The following is a 23422-nucleotide window of genomic DNA, read 5'->3' as shown; positions in this document are numbered from 1 at the left end:
ATATGGAGCAGCGGCGACCATTATCCAACTGAATTGAATGGTTTTTATTTCTATAAAAAGCAAAACGACAGTGAAGGTGCAATGTAAATGTAGCGGCACCTCAACGAGAAATCTCATCACAAATTAGTCTTGTGAGATCTCGTCACACCCCTAGTAACCAGCTATAGAATCTAAAAATATACATTTTCTCTTAAAGTTTACATAAATGACAAAACATGATGCTGACATGTATGAAAATATTTGTGCATGGATTTTGAAATTTTAATATACAAATTATATTGAATGAAATTGATCACAATACATATAGAAATAAAGGTAATAAAGGTAAATATATATAAAGGGAAATAAAGGTAAATATATATATATATAATTTTTTTTTTTTTTTTTTTTGGAATGCAGGCAAGTTTTCAATTATATTGTTCATTTATATTTCATTTACGTGATTACACTTTTATCCTCATGGTAAATCAGTCAATAAATCACCAGTCATTCAGAGAAATTACTAGGGGGAGCTACACAGGCATTTCAGGCATCAGAGGCATTTCAAGCATCCGAGGCATTTCAGTCATTTGAGGGATTTCAGTCATTTCAGTCGTTCCTGGCATTCAGGTTGTTGAGGCATTTCAGATGATGGAGGGATTTCAGGCATTTGAGGATTTTGAGGCATTTCAGTCATTCCAGTGTTTCCAGGTATTTCAGTCGTTCCAGGCATTTCTGTTGTTCCAGGCATTTCAGACATTTCTGTGATTCGAGGCATTTCAGCCCTTTCAGTCAGTCGAGACATTTCAGTTGTTTGAGGCATTTCATTCATTTGAGGCAATTCAGTCACTCGAGGCATTTAAGGCATTTCAGTCATTTGAGGCATTTCGGTCGTTTGAGGTATTTGAGGCATTTCAGACATTTGAGGAGTTTGAGACATTTCAGTCGTTTGAGGGATTTCAGGCATTTCAGTTCGAGAAATTTCAGGCATTTCAGTCGTTCGAGGCATTTTATTAGTTTGAGGGATTTCAGGCATTATGGTCATTCGAGAGATTTCAGGCATTTCAGTCATTTGAGGCATTTCATTAGTTTGAAGCATTTCAGGCATTTCAGTCGTTCGAGGGATTTCAGGCATTTCAGTTGTTCGAGGCATTTCATTAGTTTGAGGCATTTCAGGCATTTCAGTCGTTCGAGGGATTTCAGGCATTTCAGTCATTCGAGGGATTTCAGGCATTTCAGTCATTCGAGGGATTTCAGGCATTTTAGTCCTTTGAGGAATTTCAGGCATTTCAGTTGTTTGAGGCATTTCATTAGTTTGAGGGATTTCAGGCATTTCAGTCGATCGAGGGATTTTAGGTGTTTAAGACATTCCTGGCATTTCAGTTGTTTCAGAGATTTCAGGGATTTCAGATGTTCGAGGGATTTCAGGCATTTTATGCATTTCAGACATTTGAGAAGTTTGAAGCATTTCAGTCCTTCCAGGCATTTCAGTCATTGCAGGCATTTCTGTTGTTCCAGGCATTTCAGACCTTTCAGTCAGTTGAGGCATATCAGTTGTTTGAGGCATTTCAGGCATTTTAGTCGTTCGAGGGATTTCAGACATTTCAGTCATTCGAGGGATTTCAGCCATTTCATTAGTTTGAGGGATTTCAGGCATTTCAGTCGATCGAGGGATTTTAGGTGTTTCAGACATCACTGGCATTTCAGTTGTTTCAGAGATTTCAGGGATTTCAGATGTTCGAGGGATTTCAGGCATTTTATACATTTCAGACATTTGAGAAGTTTGAAACATTTCAGTCATTGCAGGTATTTCAGTCATTCCAGGCATATCTGTTGTTCCAGGCATTTCAGACATTTCTGTGATTCCAGGCATTTCTGTCGTTTGAGAAATTTTAGTCATTTGAAGCATTTCAGTCATTTTAGGCATTTCAGGCATTTCAGTTGTTCGAGGTAATTCTGTTTGAGGGATTTCAGGTATTTCAGTCATTCGACGCATTTCAGACGTTCTAAGGATTTCAGTAGTTTGAGGCATTTTAGGCTTTTCAGTGGTTTTAGACATATCAGGCATTTCAGGCATTTGAGTCGTTCGAGGAATTTCAGTCGTTTGAGGCATTTGAGTCATTTGAAGCATTTCCGACATTTCAGTTGTTCGAGGTAATTCTGTTTGAGGGATTTCAGGTATTTCTGTCATTCGATGCATTTCAGACATTTCAGACGTTCTAAGGATTTCAGTAGTTTGAGGCATTTTAGACTTTTCAGTGATTTGAGACATATCAGGCATTTCAGGTGTTTCAGGCATTTCAGTCATTCGAGGCATTTCAGTTGTTCTAGGCATTTCAGGCATTTCAGGCATTTCAGTCGTTCGAGGAATTTCAGTCGTTTGAGGCATTTCAGTCGTTTGAAGCATTTCCGACATTTCAGTTGTTCGAGGCAATTCTGTTTGAGGGATTTCAGGTATTTCTGTCATTCGATGCATTTCAGACATTTCAGACGTTCTAAGGATTTCAGTAGTTTGAGGCATTTTAGACTTTTCAGTCATTCGAGGGATTTCAGGAATTTCAGTTGTTCGAGGGATTTCAGACATTTTAGTCCTTTGAGGGATTTCAGGCATTTCAGTCGTTTGAGACATTTCAGGCATTTCAGTTGTTCGAGGCATTTCAGTCATTCGAGGGATTTCAGTCGTTCGAGAAATTGTAGGCATTTCAGTTGTTCGAGGCATTTCATTAGTTTGAGGAATTTCGGGCATTTCAGTCATTCGAGGCATTTTAGTAGTTCGAGAGATTTTAGGCATTTCAGTTGTTCGAGGCATTTCAGACATTTCAGTCGTTCGAGGGATTTCAGGCATTTTAGTCCTTTGAGTTGTTCGAGGCATTTCAGTCATTCGAGGGATTTCAGTCGTTCGAGAAATTTTAGGCATTTCAGTTGTTTGAGGCATTTCATTAGTTTGAGGAATTTCTGGCATTTCAGTCATTCGAGGCATTTTAGTAGTTAGAGAGATTTGAGACATTTCAGTCGTTCGAGGGATTTCAGGCATTTTAGTCCTTTGAGGGATTTCAGGCTTTTCAGTCGTTTGAGACACTTCAGGCATTTCAGTTGTTTGAGGCATTTCAGTCATTCGAGAATTTTTAGGCATTTCAGTTGTTCGAGGCATTTCATTAGTTTGAGGAATTTCTGGCTTTTCAGTCATTCGAGGCATTTTAGTAGTTCGAGAGATTTTAGGCATTTCAATTGTTCGAGGCATTTCAGAATTTTCAGTCGTTTGAGGAATTTCAGTTGTTTGACGTATTTTAGGCATTTCAGTTGTTCGAGGCATTTCAGACATTTCAGTCGTTCGAGGGATTTCAGGCATTTTAGTCCTTTGAGGGATTTCAGGCATTTCAGTCCTTTGAGACACTTCAGGCATTTCAGTCATTCGAGGGATTTCAGACATTCGAGAAATTTTAGGCATTTCAGTTGTTCGAGGCATTTTAGACATTTCAGTCGTTCGAGGGATTTCAGGCATTTTAGTCGTTTGAGACACTTCAGGCATTTCAGTTGTTCGAGGCATTTCAGTCATTCGAGGGATTTCAGTCGTTCGAGAAATTGTAGGCATTTCAGTTGTTCGAGGCATTTCATTAGTTTGAGGAATTTCGGGCATTTCAGTCATTTGAGGCATTTTAGTAGTTCGAGAGATTTTAGGCATTTCAGTTGTTCGAGGCATTTCAGACATTTCAGTCGTTTGAGGGATTTCAGGCATTTTAGTCCTTTGAGTCCTTTGAGTTGTTCGAGGCATTTCAGTCATTCGAGGGATTTCAGTCGTTCGAGAAATTTTAGGCATTTCAGTTGTTCGAGGCATTTCATTTATTTGAGGAATTTCTGGCATTTCAGTCATTCGAGGCATTTCAGTAGTTCGAGAGATTTGAGACATTTCAGTCGTTCGAGGGATTTCAGGCATTTTAGTCCTTTGAGGGATTTCAGGCTTTTCAGTCGTTTGAGACACTTCAGGCATTTCAGTTGTTTGAGGCATTTCAGTCATTCGAGAAATTTTAGGCATTTCAGTTGTTCGAGGCATTTCAATAGTTTGAGGAATTTCGGGCATTTCATTCATTCGAGGCATTTTAGTAGTTCGAGAGATTTTAGGCATTTCAGTTGTTCGAGGCATTTCAGACATTTCAGTCGTTCGAGGGATTTCAGGCATTTTAGTCCTTTGAGGGATTTCAGGCATTTCAGTCGTTTGAGACACTTCAGGCATTTCAGTTCGAGGCATTTCAGTCATTCGAGGGATTTCAGTCGTTCGAGAAATTTTAGGCATTTCAGTCATTCGAGGCATTTCATTAGTTTGAGGAATTTCGGGCATTTCAGTCATTCGAGGCATTTTAGTAGTTCGAGAGATTTTAGGCATTTCAGTTGTTCGAGGCATTTCAGACATTTCAGTCGTTCGAGGGATTTCAGGCATTTTAGTCCTTTGAGTTGTTTGAGGCATTTTAGTCATTCGAGGGATTTCAGTCGTTCGAGAAATTTTAGGCATTTTAGTTGTTCGAGGCATTTCAGAATTTTCAGTCGTTTGAGGAATTTCAGTTGTTTGACGTATTTTAGGCATTTCAGTTGTTCGAGGCATTTCAGACATTTCAGTCGTTCGAGGGATTTCAGGCATTTTAGTCCTTTGAGGGATTTCAGGCATTTCAGTCGTTTGAGACACTTCAGGCATTTCAGTCATTCGAGGCATTTTAGTAGTTCGAGAGATTTGAGGCATTTCAGTTGTTCGAGGCATTTCAGAATTTTCAGTCATTTGAGGAATTTCAGTTGTTTGAGGCATTTCAGACATTTCAGTCGTTCGAGGGTTTTCAGGCATTTTAGTCCTTTGAGGGATTTCAGGCATTTCAGTCGTTTGAGACTCTTCAGGCATTTCAGTTGTTCGAGGCATTTCAGTCATTCGAGGGATTTCAGGTATTTTTGGCCTTTGAGGCATTGCAGTAGTTTGAGGCTTTGGAGGCACCACAGGCCTCTGAGGCTTTGGATGCACCGGAATCACCGGAAATGTGTGAGGCCTCAAAGGCACCAGAGGCTTTGGAGGCCTTGGAGGGCTCGGAGGCCTCGGAGGCCTCGGAGGCTCCGGAAACCACACAGGCCACCCATCTGACAGCCCGTCCAGCCTCTGCATGAGAGAACTGACCCATCTTTCCATGGGATCAGCACAGAACTCCTGATCATTTTCCAATGTGAATCTGCAGGACAATTGCATTAAACATCATTAATTGTGATGTCTGAAAGAATCATAAAAGTTTCTAATATTTACTGTGCTTCAAGGCATTTTATTGCACCACTGTCTCATTTGCTCTCCAGTAATGTGAAATAATTTATCTAGTAATTATTTCACAGTCACACACTCTGGGCCTAAACATCTTATGGACACATTTCCCATATGGAAAATATATATGAATATGAGTATTATTTAAATAAGTAAGAAAAAGAAATTCTAATTTCACCTAAAAAGTTTCATTCCAAATTATATCATCAGCGTAACAATCTGAATAAAAAGTAAAATTAATCCTAAAACTTTCTGTAACATCTGACATCTAACATCTGAATAGAAATGGTGGATGTGTGTGAGTCCAATGGATAGAAAATAATAAAACTCATCATGAGAAACTTAATTTCTTTACATTATTTGCAATTTCTTTATAACAGTCAGAATTGATTCATACTGTATGAACAAGTTTCATACCACTTTCATAGAGCTACATATACAGACGGGTATCTTACACAATAGCAGCGATCCTGCAGCGTCTGCCCGGATTTTGTCTTCTGTAGCTGGTCACTCTATTCCTTGTGGACAGTTTAACACTCATGGCATACTGCAGACAGCAGCCACCATCTAAGAGACACACAACAAAGACATTATGTGTTAACATACATTGACCCAAACTCACATGCAATACGATTTTATAGTTCACTAGAGACAGATGATCGTAAATATCAGCATATGATGATATGCAATGAAAAGATGGACAACCAACAGATATAAGGACTGTAAGTAGAGCCTCCCAGATGATTTTCACAGAAGTGAAAGTGAATTCAGTGACTATTTAAAGTACACAAATGTTTGAGAGATGAGATTTACACTGCAAAGAAAACAAAATGTTCAATAACCAGTGAGACTGAGTTTTAAAACATCATTAGAGGAACATGAACACCGTCCAGTTTTGTTTTGTTGGGGTTTTATTCAGGATTTTTCCATTGTTATTATTTTTATTATTTATTTTTATATATTATTTTCCATAAGAGCTCAATAACAGAGAATGAAGTGTCTTTAATTTAATCTTTTAAATTAATTTAAATTTCTTTCGTTTAAAAAATAGCCAGAACTACTTTTAATTTTACTTTTATGTAAAATTAAGCTTCTTACCCATAAACGACCCTGGAAACAATTTGTTCACCCTCCGCACGAGATTGTGGACCCAATGCTCTCTAGGGTCAGCACAAAACTCGGAATGATCCAATCTGAAGCTGCGGAGAGAGAATTGCAGTAAACATCATGAACTGTGATGGTTGAAAGGATCACACATAAAAGCTAGAAAGCTTCTGCAATTCTTACTGACCCCGAACTTTTGAACAGCAGTCTAGAATTTTACAATTTTTTTTTTTTTTTAATACTACATCAAATAATCATGAAAAATCTGAAAAGTTTTTTGAGCAGCAAATCAGCATATTAGAGTGATTTTGATCACAGGAATAAATAATAATTTACAAAATATTCACAAAGAAAACAATTATTTAAAATTGTAATAAAATTTCACAAAATTACAGTTTTTACTGTATTTTGGATCAAACAAATGCAGCCTTGGTGAGCAGACGAAACTTCTTTTAAAAGCAATAATAAATCTGGCCAATCAAACGTTTGAACAGAATGTATGTGGTGTTTCTTACATGACAGCAGGTAACGTGCAGTGTTTGCCCATCTCTTGTATTCTGTAGCTGGTCACTCTTTTCTTTTCAAAGAGTCTAATTTTAGAGACATAGTTCTGACAGCAGCCCTTAACTGAGAGACACATGACAAAGACATTACACATACTGATAAACACTGACACAAAACTAGTGTTACTTTAGTATCACTGAGATACTATCATATTTTTTATTAATATTCTGTATTAAGTTTTATTTTTATAGTTCCTTTTAGTAATTTTGTTGTTTTTGTTATTATTATTATTATTATTATTATTTAAAATAGGTATATATAGTTTATTATTATTATTTGTTTAGTTGTTTTACTACATCAACTGAAACTAAATAAAAATGAGAACTGTTCCCTTGGTAACTAGCTGAAAAAAAAAATGTTATTTCATTTAAAATATTTTACTTCAAGTAACAATTTTTTTTAATGTAGTTTTAGTTAAATATACCAAACCCCAAACTGTATGCAGTTGAACTACTTTATACTTCGGTATGTTCCAGTATGTTTTTTTATACTTCAGCATTGCCATTTCTAAAATCATTTTCTGCATAAGGCATCTCAAATATCTACTTCATTTGAGGTGTTTTACCTTGAGCCAGTGTGAAGTTGATGAAGCCCAGCAGAACGATGATGAAGATGCTAAACCGCATGATATTCCAGTGTCTTTACTTTACAGTTACTTTACTCAAAATCATGAACCACTTCACTAGATACGCTTACAATAATGAGGGAAATGATAACAAATAATGGGCATATCACGCCCACATCTCAAATTTCATTCAACAACAGCTGGAAAGAGCCAAATCATCCTTCTACAGTTGTTCCTTTCCCGAAACTGTTGCACATAGATGTCAAAATATGAGGAAAAAATATGAATCACTACTTTCGTTTCCTGATCATATAGCGGAAGTTGTGAATGTTGACAACTTTTGATGTTTTGACAGAAAAGGCTTCTTGCATATTTTGTTTCTAAATAACAGCTAAAATTAGACATTTTAATCAGTAATCAGGACCATACAAAGAATACAACTTCCACGTAGGATGTGGAAAACCTTTGGATGCATGAACAATGGTTATATTTGTTGCCTGTATCTACTGGATAATGTTATAATTGGAAGTGTATTCTCAATTGCAAAATCCAAAATAGGTCTACAGTTTTTATTTAATTTTTTTACAATCACTGGAACCCAATTCTCAAAATGATCAGAACTGGCTGTGTCCCAAATCGCCCCCTATACCCTTAAATTGGGCACTATTTCAGGGGACAGCCATTTGTAGTGGTGTCCAAAACCATAGTGGATGTTATCTAGTTGAGTGCACTCATTCAATCCCATAATGCACCGTAAAAACAAGTATGAAGTGAAAAGTTTTTTAAAAACAATACCGTTATCCTCTCTGTATAAACTACAAAAATGGAAATTTGTGAAAAATGGTGACGTCAGGTTTAATGCAACACACCTTTGACTGGTTTGGTAAATATAACGGTTTGGTTATTTGCAGGTGACACAAGGGAGAGGAAAAAGTTGGAGAATGATCATTGGAGGGAATTGCTGGAGATAGAGGCCGGAGAACAGGTAAACCCTGGTTTCCACCAAAATGATCTGGAACAATTTGTCCCAGGAAGTTTTTGCCCCCCAGACCTGTCGTTGTCTGTGTTTCCATTACGGTCTGAAGTACTGTGTAGATTAGACTGCACGTGACATTTCATCCTGTGCATATAAGCTTAATAAAGCCTGAACCTTGTTGTCGGTCCATCTGTCGTATTTTTTAAACTCCATTGTCCATTAGAATAACAAACAACTCTTACTGCATGCACCCCAACAGACTTTTAAAAATGGTGCTTGAAATAAAAAGCTGCACGGAGTGAACCATTTAAAATGCTGTGTGAACTGAACCAATCAGTTCCATCTTGAGCTGTAGTTAGAAGCATAGTTTCCTGTTTTTATGACATGTGGACTTAATAAATCGTTATCTTGAGCAAAATAAGCAAGCTGACATTAAGTACAATGTATATCTTTTATTTCAAATATATAGAAATGTCATTTACAGGTGCTGGTCATATAATTAGAATATTTTGAAAAAGTTAATTTTTTTATTGTAAATTATTAAAAAAAAAGAAACTTTCATATATTCTAGATTCCCTACATGTAAAGTAAAGTTTTTTATTTATTTATTTTTTTTTATTTTGTTGATTAGAGCGTACTGCTCATGAAAGTATCTCAAAATATTAGAATATTTCCTATCAATCAAAAAATGGATTTTCAAAACAGAAAGAAAGAAGTATGTTCATTTGTGCACTCAATACTTGGTCGGCAGCACATATTACAGCAAATGACTTGCTCCTAGCACAAATTACAGCATCAGTCAAGTCAAGTCACCTTTATTTATATAGTGCTTTTTACAATGCAGATTGTGTCAAAGCAGCTTTACATTGATAACTGGTACATAATTTGGCTGCACAGCAGCTCTTAAATAATAATGTCAATGCAGGCAGATCAGAAGCACTGTTGAATAAATGTCAAGAATACTATTGAATATCAAATGTCAAGTCAAATGTCTAGTGTCCCTAACTAAGCAAGCCAAAGGCGACAGTGGCAAGGAACCCAAACTCCATCAGGTGACATCAGGTAGCAAACAAGTGGCAAATAGGTGTTAAAATGGAGAAAAAAGAAAAAAAAACCTTGGGAGAAACCAGGCTTAGTCGGGGGGGCAGTTCTCCTCTGGCGAACAGTGCTTTGTTACAATCAGGTTGCTATCATAAGTCTGATAGGATCGCAACAATCAAAGTATTTATTTCAGTTCCATCCAGTTGAGGATCATATTCATCACACCGGAATGGACGGTCTGTTGAGGAACTGTGCTACTGGCTGTCTTACCGATGAGGCTTTCACAATGGATGATCCAGTTGACTCGATCTCTGCTGATACTTCAGGGCTGCGTTGTGGTCGTGTCATGGCACCGGTCCTTGGTCTCAGCTGGATACGGCCCAGATCCTGTTGACTACGGAAAAACCTCGGGATAAACAGAAAGACTAATATTAGCATAGATGCCATTCTTCTTCCAATGTAACGAGTACATCTGGTGTTATAGGAAGTGTTCCCAGTTCTGGCTGACCTAATTTATGCAGCCTAATAATCCTTTTACGTATTTGAAAATATAAATTGATAATGTGTTATGTGTATGCAAGAGCAAAGAGATGTGTTTTTAGTCTAGATTTAAACTGACAGAGTGTGTCTGCTTCCCGAACAATGCTAGGAAGATTGTTCCAGAGTTTAGGTACCAAATAGGAGAAGGATCTACCGCCTGCAGTTGATTTCGATATTCTAGGTATTATCAGCTGGCCTGAATTCTGAGATCGCAATAAACGTGAAGGACTATAATGCTTTAAGAGCTCACTCAGATACTGGGGAGCTAAACCATTTAGTGCTTTGTAAGTAATTAGCAAGATTTTAAAATCTATACGATGTTTAACAGGAAGCCAATGCAGTGATGACAGAACTGGGATAATATGGTCATACTTCATAGTTCTCGTAAGAACTCTAGCTGCCGCATTTTGTACGAGCTGTAGTTTATTTATCAAGCGAGCAGAACAACCACCCAGTAGAGCGTTACAGTCATAAAAGCATGAACTGTTCTGCATGAACTGTTCTGTATTTTTCATTGAGAGCATACGTCGTAGTTTAGATATATTTTTCAGATGGAAGAATGCAGTTTTACAGATGCTAGTAACATGGCCTTCAAATGAAAGATTGGTGTCAAAGAGCACACCCAGGTTCCTAGCTGACAACGAAGACTTAACAGAGCAGCCATCAAGTGCTAGACAGTATTCTAGATTATTGCGTGAAGAAGTTTTCGGTCCAAAAATTTGATTAGAATCTCTGTTTTTCCTGAATTTAGTAGTAGGAAATTACTGGTCATCCAGTTTTTTATATCAGCTATACATTCTGTTAATTTAGCGAATTGGTGATTTTCGTCAGGTGAGTTTCATCAGCGTAACAATGAAAACTAATGCCATGCGTCCTAATGATATCTCCCAAGGGTAGCATGTACAGAGTAAAAAGCAATGGTCCTTGTACTGAGCCTTGCGGTACTCCATGTTTAACTTGTGATTGATATGACATCTCATCGTTTACTACTACAAACTGATAACGGTCAGATAAGTATGATTTGAACCATGCCAATGCAATTCCACTAATGCCAACATCATTTTCGAGTCTGTTTAGAAGAATATTGTGATCAATAGTGTCAAATGCAGCACTAAGATCCAGTAACAGTAATAGAGAGATACAACCATGATCTGATGATAAGAGCAAATCATTAGTAACTCTAATGAGAGCAGTCTCAGTACTACGGTATGGTCTAAATCCTGACTGGAAATCCTCACAGATACTATTTCTTTCTAAAAAGGAACATAGTTGCGATGAAACTGCCTTTTCTAGTATTTTTGACAGAAAAGTGAGATTTGAAATCGGCCTGTAATTGACTGATTCTCTAGGATCAAGTTGTGTTTTTTTAATAAGAGGTTTAATAACAGCCAGCTTAAAAGTTTTTGGTAGGTATCCTAGTGATGAATTAACAATATTAAGAAGAGGATCTATGACCTCCGGAAGCATCTCTTTCAATAGCTTAGTCAGTATCGGGTCTAACATACATGTTGTTGATTTTGATGATTTAACAAGTTTAGACAATTCTTCCTCTCCTAAAGCAGAAAATGAATTGAATTTTTTCTTCAGGGACACTACAATGCACTGTCTGACACAATACTGTAGTAGACGGTTGCATGGTTATAATTTTCTCTCTAATATTATCAATCTTGCAAGTAAAGAAGTTCATAAAGTCATTACTGCTATGCTCTTTGTAAACATCAGAAGTTGAAGCTTTATTTCTTGTTAATTTAGCCACTGTATCAAATAAATACCTAGGGTTGTGTTTATTTTCTTCTAAACGTTTTGAAAAATAGGCAGATCTAGCAGTTTTTAAGGCCTTTCTGTACTCAATCATTCTCTCTCTCCACGAAATGCGAAATACTTCTAGTTTTGTTTTCTTCCAGCTGCGCTCCATTTTTCTAGCTGCTGTTTTTAGGACCCGAGTGTGCTTATTGTACCATGCCGTTGGATTAATTTCCTTAATCTTTTTTTAAATGCAAAGGAGCAACTGAGTCTAATGTGCTGGAAAGGACAGAGGCAATAGTTTCTGTTGCAACATTGAGGTCTTCTAAGCTGTCTGGTATGCTAAGGTGATGAAACTGATTAGGAAGATTATTTATGAAGCGATCTTTAGTGGTAGAAGTGATGGTTCTACCATATTGATGGCAGGGAGGCAGTTTAGCCTCTTTGACTAAATGTAGTATACACGAGACTAGATAATGATCTGAGATGCCGTCACTCTGCTGCAGAATTTCAACAGCATCAATATCTATTCCATGTGACAATATTAGATCTAAAGTATGATTCCGACAATGTTTGGGTCCTGACACGTGTTGTCTAACACCAATAGAGTTTAGAATGTCTGTAAATGCCAATCCTAATGAGTCTTTTTATTATCTACATGGATATTAAAATCACCAACAACAAGGACTTTATCTGCAGCTAGTACTAATTCTGATAGAAAATCGGCAAATTCTTTGATAAAGTCAGTATGGTGCCCTGGTGGCCTGTATACAGTAGCCAGCACAAATGTCAACTTACATAATGTTACATAAAGCACCATCACTTCGAAGGAGTTATATTTGAAAGACTTCTGGCTGATACTGTAAATATTACCATAAATTACAGCAACACCTCCCCGTTTTCCTTTCTGTCGAGGATTGTGTCGATAATCATAACCTTGAGGACTAGACTCATTTAAAGTAATGTAATCGTCCGGTTTTAGCCAGGTTTCTGTCAAACACAGCACATCTAGATTATTGTCTGTGATGATATTGTTTACAATAAGTGCTTTTGAAGAAAGTGATCTAATATTTAACAACCCAAGCTTTATCATTTGTTTATCATTATTATCTCTATTTTTTATTTGTTGAACATCAATTAAATTTTTACCATTAAATGGGTTTGGAAGTTTTTGTTTTTACTAATTCGGGGTACAGACACAGTCTCTATGTGTTGGGATATATCTTCTGTAACGTGAGGCGGCTAGCAGACGGTCTGTTTAGCCAGTCTGTCTGCTTCCTGTCCTGGGCCCCAGTTTGTCATGTTTCAGCTCTAAGATTATGTGCCATATTAATAGAGAGAAGAGCAGCACCATCCCGGGCCGGATGAATACCATCTCTTTTCAACAGGTCAGGTCTGCCCCAAAAACTTTTCCAATTGTCTATGAAATCTATATTATTCTGCGGACACCACTTAGACAGCCAGCCATTGAGTGATGATAATCTGCTAACTATCTCATCACTCCGACGAACAGGAAGGGGACCAGAGCAAATTACTTCTCCTGACATTGTATTTGCGAGTTCACACACCTCTTCAATGTTAATTTTAGTGATCTCCGACTGGCAAAGTCGAACATCATTTGTGCCGACGTGAATAATAATTTTAGAATATTTATGATTAGCATTAGCCAGCACTTTTAAATTTGCTTTGATATCAGGTGCTCTGGCTCCCGGCAAACATGACTATGGTGGCTGGTGTCTCTATTTTCACGTTCCGTGTAATAGAATCGCCAATAACAAGGGCACTTTCAACAGGATTCTCAGTGGGTGCGTCACTGAGTGGGGAGAACCTGTTTGATGTTCTTAATGGAACGGAAGAGTGGTGTTTTTCGTGGCTAGGCCGCCTCACGGTTACCCAAGTGCCCTGCTGCGCGGGCTCTACAACCGAAACCAAACAATGTACAGAGTTCACTAAGCTAGTCACATCCAAAACAGTATCTGAAGCCCCTGCATTCTTACTACCCTCGATTAAAGTTTGGGTGCGTGTCTCTAATTCTGAGATTCTCTCTGTCAGCCTGACTATTTCCCTACATTTATGACATGTAAATCCCTCATCGCTGACAGAGAGAGCTATACTGAACATGTGCCAAACTGAACACGAAATATCACTGGGAGAGGATGACATGACTCACCGTGTTTGTAGACTGATCCGAGTTACCAAAGCTGTTTGATGAACGTGTTGAAAAGGAGCACACGCGAGACTGATGACAAGTTAACAAGCTAGCGAGATGCAAACGCGTTGTAACAGCGATTTAGATTCAAAGATTACAAGCCAGCGACGTCAGATTAATGTGGTAGGCAATAATAATAATATAAACAACAATGAATAAAAGTAAGAGAGCAGAGGCAGACAGGAGCAATCGACTGAGCTCCTGAGAGCGACCCATTCTTTCACAAATGTTTGTAGAAGCAGTCTGCATGTCTAGGTGCTTTATTTTATACACCTGTGGCCATGGAAGTGATGGGAACACATGAATCAATAATTTGGAATATAGTGTATAGTGGAATATAGTGTATATGGGTCATTCTATGGAAATGTCAATTTTTCTGTCCCCATAGCCTTTACAGAAATATTACACTTATAAAAAAAAAACACTTTGGAGTTACAATTTCATTATATTTTAAAATTAATGATTGATTAAAAGAAGAGACTGAACTGATTTTACAGTAAACTTGTGAAGTATTTATTTGGCTACTTTGTAGTTGTACAGAGTATCAAAGATATTGGCAACTTTTACTCTCTACTCGTCTACATTTTGGAACAAGTAAATGTACTTTTTACTCCACTACATTTGTAATGCAATTACAAATTACATTTTTCATGACACCTAACTTTTCCTGCAGTAGTTTGTTTCTGATATGAAGAAGCAATATCACCATCTAAGGGCAGTGAAGGTATTATATCTTGTGCGTTTTGCCTTTACTCACCCATACTTGTCAACAATGATACTTTACGTGAATGTGAGTGCATTAGCGGGTAGTTTCTGATCGCAGGTGTTTGATTTATTAGATGAGGAAATGACTGCAGCTGGTGATGAGGCTCAAACCAGCACATACAGACTTTGACTATTTCATTTTACTTAACATTGTTTTATTTATCCGCTATATTGACAAGACCGTTTTGAAGGATATTGGTTTACTTATGACCTTTCTGTGCACTTGAGCTCAACTGAGACTTGAGAGTTTGTAGACGTTTAAAAGATTGATTTATTGCATTATTGATGTGTTCAGTTTTATTTTGATTTTAGAAAATAAACTTGATTTCTTACAAATCAATTGTTTCTTATTTTCACTGGTATGTCTCTCAGGACTAGTGCATCTCTGAGCATACATTCAGCATGAGTAAAATACTGCAGTACTGTTAAAATCACATACTTGAAGACTTTTACTCAAGTCGTATTGGAATTGGTTACTTGTTACTTGTATTCGAATCATTTTGTAAGGTATCAGTACTTTTACTGTATGGTTTTCAGGTACTCTTTACACCTCTGTAGTTAAGATCAAGTTATTGATATCAAAGATGAAGGCTGATTTGAAAAAAAAAAAAAAAAATCTTTAAAATGAAAAATTATAATATATATTTTTTTATTTTGTAGTTTTATTTGATATGTTCCTCAATTGTAAGTCGCTTTTGATCAAAGTAAAAAAATACAGTTGAAGAAAAATGGTGAGAAAAAAATGCATTACAGACATTTAAGCATTCAGCAAATGTAGACGTGTAACACATTCTACACACAGATCTTTAGTTGCTGACTGAGAGAAAAGCAAAAGCAGAAGCAGTTTTCTAATCATCAGATCTTTCTGGTTGATGTGAAGAAATCTCTAGTTCTGTGACAGACTGAAACGCAATCTGAAAGATAAACAACAATAACACAATATCAAGAGGCAATTATTACAACTGAACATGTTTCTCTGTCACATCATGTCAATTTTCAAGAAAGATTTGAAGAACTGTTTTATAATATTAAAGACATTAAAAGTTTAGATGTTGCTAAAGAATAAAACACATAAATGATAATTTGTTAATACTTACTCCTTCTCAGTGCTGGTCTGTGGTCACACTTCCTGTCAAAATCACAGCAAAAACTTTATAGTATTGATTATAGCTTTACCTTTCTATTCAGTTTTTAAATACAGCATTAAATAGGTTTTACCTGGTTCTGCCTCAGTTACAGTGAGATGAACAGTTACTGTCAAAAGTAGAAAGCAAAGCAATTTAGTTGTGTTTCATTTGAAATATATATTTTAAATGTTTATTAGTGATTTTTTTAAAACCTGGTTCTGCCTCAGTTACAGTGAGATAAACAGGGTTCATTGCCTCTCCAGCAGAGCAGAAGAACCATCCACAATCACTGAGTCTCAGTCCAGTCATCAGCACAGAGAAGGAGCTTCTCCCATCATCACTGATCTGGACTGATGAATTCTGGGATGTGTCAGTCCTCCCCGCTGTGTAACAGCTCTGATCTTTATATCTGCACCACTGTTTGAGACTATTCTGATATCCAGAACTGTAGAAACACTGGACACTGACATTACCACCTTCATGTCCAGATACGCTGCTGCTCACCACAGACACATCAGGAGCTGAACACACAGAGAGATTATATAATACATGTTTGTGAAGTCAGACAATTAGACATTATAATGTGATTTAAACAATTACAAAACCTCATACAAGACTGAACCTTCAGAAAAAGCTCATATGTGACAGTCGGCTGTCCTTCAGTCTCCACAACGCAAGAATAACCTCCAGTGTGTTTGTTCTGCAGGTTTCTCATAGTCGCAGTAAAGAGACTCTGATCAGGATGATCAATTACTGACAGATTCTCCTCTATTGTGTTTGTGTATATTTTAGATTGATCATATTCTGAGTACCAGTATTTCTTCTGCGGTGGGTTTTTCTCATCATAATGACATGGGATGGTGACAGATCCTCCAGTCTTAATAGTTAAAACATGATTTGACCAGCCACTGTAACATTCAACACCTAAACAAAACCACACTATTTTAATGTCCAGGATTAACAATAAATCACTTCTTAATTGTTCAATCTTCACATGAAACACATTAAAGCATAAAATGTCATTTTGAAATCATAAACAGGATACATTAGAAATAAACAAAGCACAACATCTAATACTCACCTAAAATGAGCCAAAACATGACTGAAATGTAGAATAATTTTGCCTTTGCATATGCAGCCATTGTGTTTCTTCTTGCTTGTGTTTCCTGTGTGAGGTTTTCACTGCAGTACACAACTGGTACACTTCTGCTTTCTGCCCTTAAATGTCTTGCGCCACCTGACTAAGGAGTGTACAGACTCATAAAATAAAGTGCAATCAAAATTTCTTCCATTGTTTGATGTGTGTTCAGTATCAGTTATCAAAAAAGTTTAAATTTGTGAACATTAATTAAAGGGTTAGTTCACCCAAAAATGAAAATTCTGTCATTTATTGCTCATCCTCATGCCGTTCCAGACCCATAAGACCTTCGTTAATCTTCAGAACACAAATTAAGATATTTTTGTTGAAATCCGATGGCTTCGTGAGGCCTGATATATATATATATAGGTAGGTAGCAATGACATTTCCTCTCTCAAGATCCATTAATGCACTAAAAACATATTTAAATCAGTTCATGTGAGTACAGTGGTTCAATATTAATATTATAAAGCGATGCAAATATTTTTGGTGCACCAAAAAAAACAAAATAATGACTAGGATGGACGATTTCAAAACATTAAAGATGCTCCCCTGCTGACAAGTGATAAAAATAGGTGAAAAAGTTTGCTTTTATTTTCCTTCAATTATTTATTTATTTATTTTTTAATCAAAATATGCATTTTGCCTTTACAGAATAGCATAGTAAGCAGTCGTCAGTTATTCATTCTTCATTCTTGAGCTCATCTTACACACATGCGTTTGAGGGACTTAAATGGCCCCTTAATGACCTGTCAGGCACAATTTATGGGTTTTAATAGTTCATCTATTGACATAACAGATTTAGTGTGATTTCTGTCACTAACATGAAACGCTGTGATGAAGCAGTTAATGTCATACTATCAAGACTTTCACACCCGCGTTTCAATAAGCATAATAGAGCTGAAATCTGTGCCAAATACTTTTCATTTTGATTCACTGTAATTTTATGAATTCTAAGGCCCAGAGATGAAAACACATGAGTCACGCTCTCTACTGTTTGATCAGTCGAGCCCTGCAGTGATACTGTACAGAAACACATCCAGATCTGATCTTCAGCTTGACATTTACCTGCTTAATTTATTGAGCAAAGATCCAGACATGCAGATCTTCTACAGAAACAGCATGTTCCATGCCAGAAGCCCTATAATACTTCTTATCAGCACAAATACAAGTTTAGGAAATTTAGGGAGTTTATGGAGTTTTGAGGAAATGTGCTTTCATCATTCTAAATATTAATTTTAAGGAAATTAATAGTTTATTTCAGCAAATATGCATTAAACTGATTAAAACTGATAGCAAAAAAAAAAAAAATTTATAATGTTAAAACATTTCAAATAAATGCTGTTCTTCTGAACTTTCTATTATCGCAGAATCCTGAAAAATGCTGATAAATCAGCTTTAATCACAGGAACATTTGAACATATAGAACAAAACAAGATCATGTGCATTCTGCTCACTACATAAACCCTCTTTTTCTCCTTGCTGATGCTATCAGATGTGTTATATGTGTCAAAAATTGTAATTATTGTCAATGGAGTCTATTATTATATCTCTGCAGCAAAACCGATTCATTATGACCTGCGCACAGGTATGAAATTAAAGGATTGTCATAATTATCAGAGAGGATTATACATCTTGTCGTAAACTCATCAATCCATTCCCCAGAGCTTTTATCGTGTTTTAGCCGGCACACATTTTTGGCAAGGAGATTGTTGCAGATCTTGGAGTTCTGCCAGATATTTTGCTATATATAAAACAGCAAATAGGTATATTTGAGCTAACAGATGAAATAAGGTCTCTTACTTTCTTTTTTGCAATAATTTTATTGTTTCTGTTTGCATATGATGCTCTGAGTTTCCATTTCATACAAAATAAAAATCCAGTCATACTTTCCTATAAAAAAAACAAGCATATCACTGAATACATAATAACTGAAACAATATATTACAAAATTCATGACTCCATTCTAAGAGGTCAAGCCATGTTGATGCATCATATGTGTATTTATTGTGTGTTTACTGGACAGCATGTTAGGATTAGAAGTCATTTGCAACTGCAAAGTCAAACATAGTGAATTTTAGAGCATATGCTCAACATGATTCTCTAAGAATGCATGAACTGATAATATTTCAGCGCAATACATTTATGCATTTGGCAGATGCTTTTATCCAAAGTAACTTACATTGTATTCAAGGTATATATTTTATCAGTTTTTGCATTCCCTGGGAATCAAACTCGTGACCTATCAGAGCTACAGAAATTATGCATGTTGCTTTAGATAAAAGTGTCTGCCAAATGCATTGATGCAAATGATACTACAGGGCTGTTGAATGCTTGAATCTGATTGGTTGATGAACTTTCTAAAGTGTGCATTTATTTTCAGGGAAATGCACAGATAGTTCCAGCAGGTCTTGACTGCATTACATGTCCATATCAATTCCCAAATTATTTCAGTTCTTGCTAGTGAGGCAATAACGGCGTTCTTGAAGCAGATAAACATACAGTTTTGCTATAATTAGAGATGCTGCTGCCGAACACTGTAGAGAACTGCACAGACTCAGATAATCCACACACACTTAATCTCTTGAGGTGTGGTAACCATAGAATAAGCGGGATAATTGACTCCAGTCTGTTGAATTAATAGAAAATAATACACACTCAAGGTATGAATTATCTTCTATGAATTCAACTGCCCATAGTCGATTATTCCTTACTTTAAGTTTCTTGTAAGACCTATAAATAATGTGCATAATCAACATACAAACATGTAAGTAATCCATTGCAATTATGAAAACTACATCAAAGCCTCACCAATATGTTCACAAAGTAACATTCAGATCAGGAACAAGAAAACATTTCTCATTCTTCATTAACTTTCACATCATTCCAGAGCTGTTCACTTTGACCCTCTCATCCAAAAGTTTTCTCTAACCTCAGAGTCTAATCATGTTCCTCATAGTTGGCATGAGGTGAAGTGCTTGTGTATTCCTGCATGTTCTTCAACATGTTCAGAACTGAGTCGCCTTAAATAAAACCCCTTTGAAGAGGAAATCTAATCCCTCTAAGCCATGCCAGCGTTCCCGAAACCACCAACGATAACAGTTGTCTCGGATTAAAAAACAATGAAAATGTATGAAAAAACATTAAACACAAAGAACTGTGGTTCCTTTGGCAAAATGAGCATTGAATGATGTTTTTGCATTCGTGGCCTAGATATTTAACCTGACCCACATATTTGGACACTGTTTGTTTTCCTAATATTCTGCATTATTAGCTCTGAAAGGATGAGCTTATTGCACATCTAAATTGTTTTTTATGGATTAATCCCTGATGATAATAGTTCCCCCGAGGGTCTGATCACCTGCAGGGTTGGGCAGAATAGACTTAAAGGAAGTTGTAGAATAATAACTACTTTCTCTCCAAGTATGCAGTGACATTAGACGCACACTTTATCATATCATAAATCTATAACATTATTATCATCGTATTTTCTTGTTGATAATCCATGTTTTTGGCTGGCATCTCTTTGAAAAAGTGGTTGCACCTAAAAAGGACAGTACTTTCAATTTATATTCAATAAAATTATATTAATTACTTTGACTTAGCTGCATCATATTACTATCTAGGGGTGTAACTGTCCATTCACCTGGATCAACAATTTTCATAACCAACTGTCCAATGTAACCTATGATTCAATAATGACAATTTCTCAGGCCACCAAAGATGAAGAATTAAAAAAAATAATAATAATAATAAAAAAAGATTAAAAGACTTCATATATGCATGCTAGACGTGTTTGCAAAAGCAGATGTGCTCAGAACATGCAATTTATTAAGGCTGGGTAAAAAATATTGATTTCTCGATTTTAATCGATTCTCATTTTTATGAACCGATATCGATTCTTAAATCAGTTGATGAGTGAACATCCATCCAATAAATCACAATAATCTTTGTGCTTTGTTACTTTTGATATGAAGCAAAGTCTCAGATTTCAAATGACGTCCATCTTATTATGAGATTCAAAAAATAAATAGCGTTTTGGCGCCGTTTAATGTGGCGTGACAGATCGCTTTAGCGCCTCAGTTAAAGAGAAGCATGTGATCATCCTCTCCTCCGCTTTAATACCAGTTACAGCGCGAAATAAACATGCATGAACATCTGAAGGTATGTTAAAATATACAGTACAACTTACTGAAATCCTCATCATATCTCGTGTAATCGCTCAATCAGTGTTTTGATCTCGGAAAGAGGTCAGTAAAACAGCTTGTAAACAATGTCACGTGACGTCACAGAAAAACATATTCAGTGACCATAAACTCATTAGTCAGCTAGAAAAATGAACTCTAGAAAGCAACATTCTGATAAATATAGCTATGCACCGTTACATATTCATTATAATTTTAATGTTCAATATTTAATGCATGTTTGAATAAATCAGTTGTCAGCCGTGATTTAAATATTTATATTTAAAAAAACAAAAAAAAAACAAATTGTAGTAGAAATATGATTATGTAATTCTAAACTTTATTATAAAAAACACCACTGAGTGTAATTTAAGTGTTTGTATATAAATAAGTTAATTTTAACCTTCAATATTATAGTAAAGTAGTACCAACTGACTTTAACAAGTGTAGTTTACAGCATTAGTTGAGAGATTTTGTCCTCTAGAAAATTTGCCATGTGCTGTAACTGATATACATCCAAAATAATCTATATCAAATCACAAGCATGTGAATTGAAATCTAATCGAATCGTGAAAATTGTGCCAATTCCCAGCGCTACAATTTATCATGTTGGTTATATTCTCGTCTCATGTGTTTTCTTGTATAGGCCTGTATATAGTTTCATCATCAATAAGGTGTAGGTCTACAGGCTGGCTAATGAATTCGATCACTGTCTTGATGTAGTCATCCTTGTTAGAGTGTTCAATGTTCAACATTTCAAAAGAGACGGAAATAATTGCGGTACTACCACACATGAATGAAGACCTCATACACTTGAATGGACTTTGTTATAAATAACTAATCTTCCTTGGTTTAAACAGATGGAAAACTGAACATCACCTGCTGCAGTTTTCAGTGCTTTGCTCTCAGTTATGTGACTGAACACCGTTTAGAAATTTTAACTGTTATGCCCTGAGATGTATTTTATTTGTGCTTTGAAAAAAATCTGTAAAATATTAATCAGCATTTTATGTAAAAGTACACATTATGTAAAAATTACAGGAGAGGATTAGGGCCAAGCAATAATAAAAAAATAAAACCATCTCGAGATTAAAGTGGTAAAATTTCAAGAAAAAAATGTTGAGAATAAATTTGTTAAATTACGAGAAAAAACTCATTAAATTTCAAGAAAACAGTCGTTAAATTATGAGAACAAATTCGTGATTTAATGAATTTGTTCTCGTAATTTGAATGACTTTTTTTCTCAACATTTTATTTTGACTTTTTTCTAGAAATTTAACAACTTTAATCTCAAGATGGTTTTATTTTTTTATTATTGCTTGGCCCTAATCCTGTTCCATAAAAAATACAGATTGTTTCCTTTTAAAAAACAGAAATTTGATGTAATACAAAAATACAAGCAATTACCTGTAAATTTAATAGTGGAAATTTAAATTACAGCAAATATCTGTAAAACAACACAGTAAAATTATATTAAAAAATATATATTGTTGACAATTCCTGTAAAATTACATTTAATTTTAACAGTGCAAGTAATAACTTTGAACAGTTGTTCTATTATTGTTTGTGGAAGAACGTTTGTTCAAACCTCTCATGTTGACATTTTTAATTTTCATATTCAGAAAACTGAATACACAGATTATATATATATATATATATATATATATATATAAAAATAACCACAATGCAAATAGAAATAAAATATTTATTTGCCATTTATTGCTGTTTTAATGTACAAAAAAAAAAAGAGAAAAAGAGAATTTTTTTTTAGACATTTCAGCCACAAAACTGTTTTGATGATTGTAGGAGTAATAGTCAGGAACAGGAATCTTCTAAAGCCCGATAAGACTGGGTTTGATTGGCTTGATAGGTTGAGGTCTAGGTCTAACCCTGATAGCCCTGGTAGGTCAGATATGTTGAGATATTACATGTTGTTCCTCCTCAAGACTGCTCAGATCGCCTAAACCTGGATGCGCTGCGCACATTCCTCATCACAGGCGACCCTTTTGACAGTCCGTCCACCCTCTTCATGAGATCTTGGACCCATTTTAGTTTGGGGTCACTGCAAAACTCTTGTTTACGACCCCATTTGAAGCTGCGGAGAGAGAATTGCACTGAACATCATGTCTGAAAGAATCACATATAAGTGTCTTGTATTCATTGCGCTTCAAGGCTTTTTATTGCATCACTGTGTGTCTCA

At 35.9% G+C, this 23422-nt stretch overlaps 2 protein-coding genes across 2 annotated transcripts; both read right to left on the bottom strand.

Moving 5' to 3' along the window:
* Positions 1–253: 253 nt before the first annotated feature.
* Positions 254–7560, bottom strand: LOC137003292 (mucin-17-like). The gene is made up of 6 exons (XM_067363394.1): positions 7500–7560; positions 6886–6997; positions 6383–6465; positions 5722–5833; positions 5070–5183; positions 254–5033 (listed from the first exon to the last, which is right to left on the bottom strand). Exons 1-6 carry the CDS (start codon positions 7558–7560, stop codon positions 1340–1342), a joined length of 4176 nt encoding a protein of 1391 aa, XP_067219495.1. The 3' UTR covers positions 254–1339.
* A 7854-nt stretch (positions 7561–15414) lies between these two features.
* Positions 15415–17076, bottom strand: LOC137002722 (polymeric immunoglobulin receptor-like). The gene is made up of 6 exons (XM_067362556.1): positions 16982–17076; positions 16513–16824; positions 16113–16421; positions 15992–16027; positions 15871–15902; positions 15415–15687 (listed from the first exon to the last, which is right to left on the bottom strand). Exons 1-5 carry the CDS (start codon positions 17040–17042, stop codon positions 15877–15879), a joined length of 744 nt encoding a protein of 247 aa, XP_067218657.1. The 5' UTR covers positions 17043–17076; the 3' UTR covers positions 15415–15687; positions 15871–15876.
* Between the last annotated feature and the right edge of the window lie 6346 nt (positions 17077–23422).

The sequence above is a fragment of the Chanodichthys erythropterus genome, chromosome 16 (assembly GCF_024489055.1).
Source record: "Chanodichthys erythropterus isolate Z2021 chromosome 16, ASM2448905v1, whole genome shotgun sequence".
Classification (NCBI taxonomy): Eukaryota; Metazoa; Chordata; class Actinopteri; order Cypriniformes; family Xenocyprididae; genus Chanodichthys; species Chanodichthys erythropterus.
Note: the sequence above shows the minus strand (reverse complement) of the source record. Positions and strands in the feature narration are given on the sequence as shown.

Coding starts and splice junctions, on each gene's coding strand:
- LOC137003292 (XM_067363394.1), bottom strand. CDS start 7,560: ATGCGGTTTAGCATCTTCATCATCGTTCTGCTGGGCTTCATCAACTTC. Junction 6,466..6,885: donor TGCACGTTACCTGCTGTCAT/GTAAGAAACACC, acceptor CTCTCTCCGCAG/CTTCAGATTGGATCATTCCG. Junction 5,034..5,069: donor TGGCCTGTGTGGTTTCCGGA/GCCTCCGAGGCC, acceptor GAGCCCTCCAAG/GCCTCCAAAGCCTCTGGTGC.
- LOC137002722 (XM_067362556.1), bottom strand. CDS start 17,042: ATGGCTGCATATGCAAAGGCAAAATTATTCTACATTTCAGTCATGTTT. Junction 16,825..16,981: donor CATGTTTTGGCTCATTTTAG/GTGAGTATTAGA, acceptor GGTTTTGTTTAG/GTGTTGAATGTTACAGTGGC. Junction 16,422..16,512: donor TTTTCTGAAGGTTCAGTCTT/GTATGAGGTTTT, acceptor CTGTGTGTTCAG/CTCCTGATGTGTCTGTGGTG.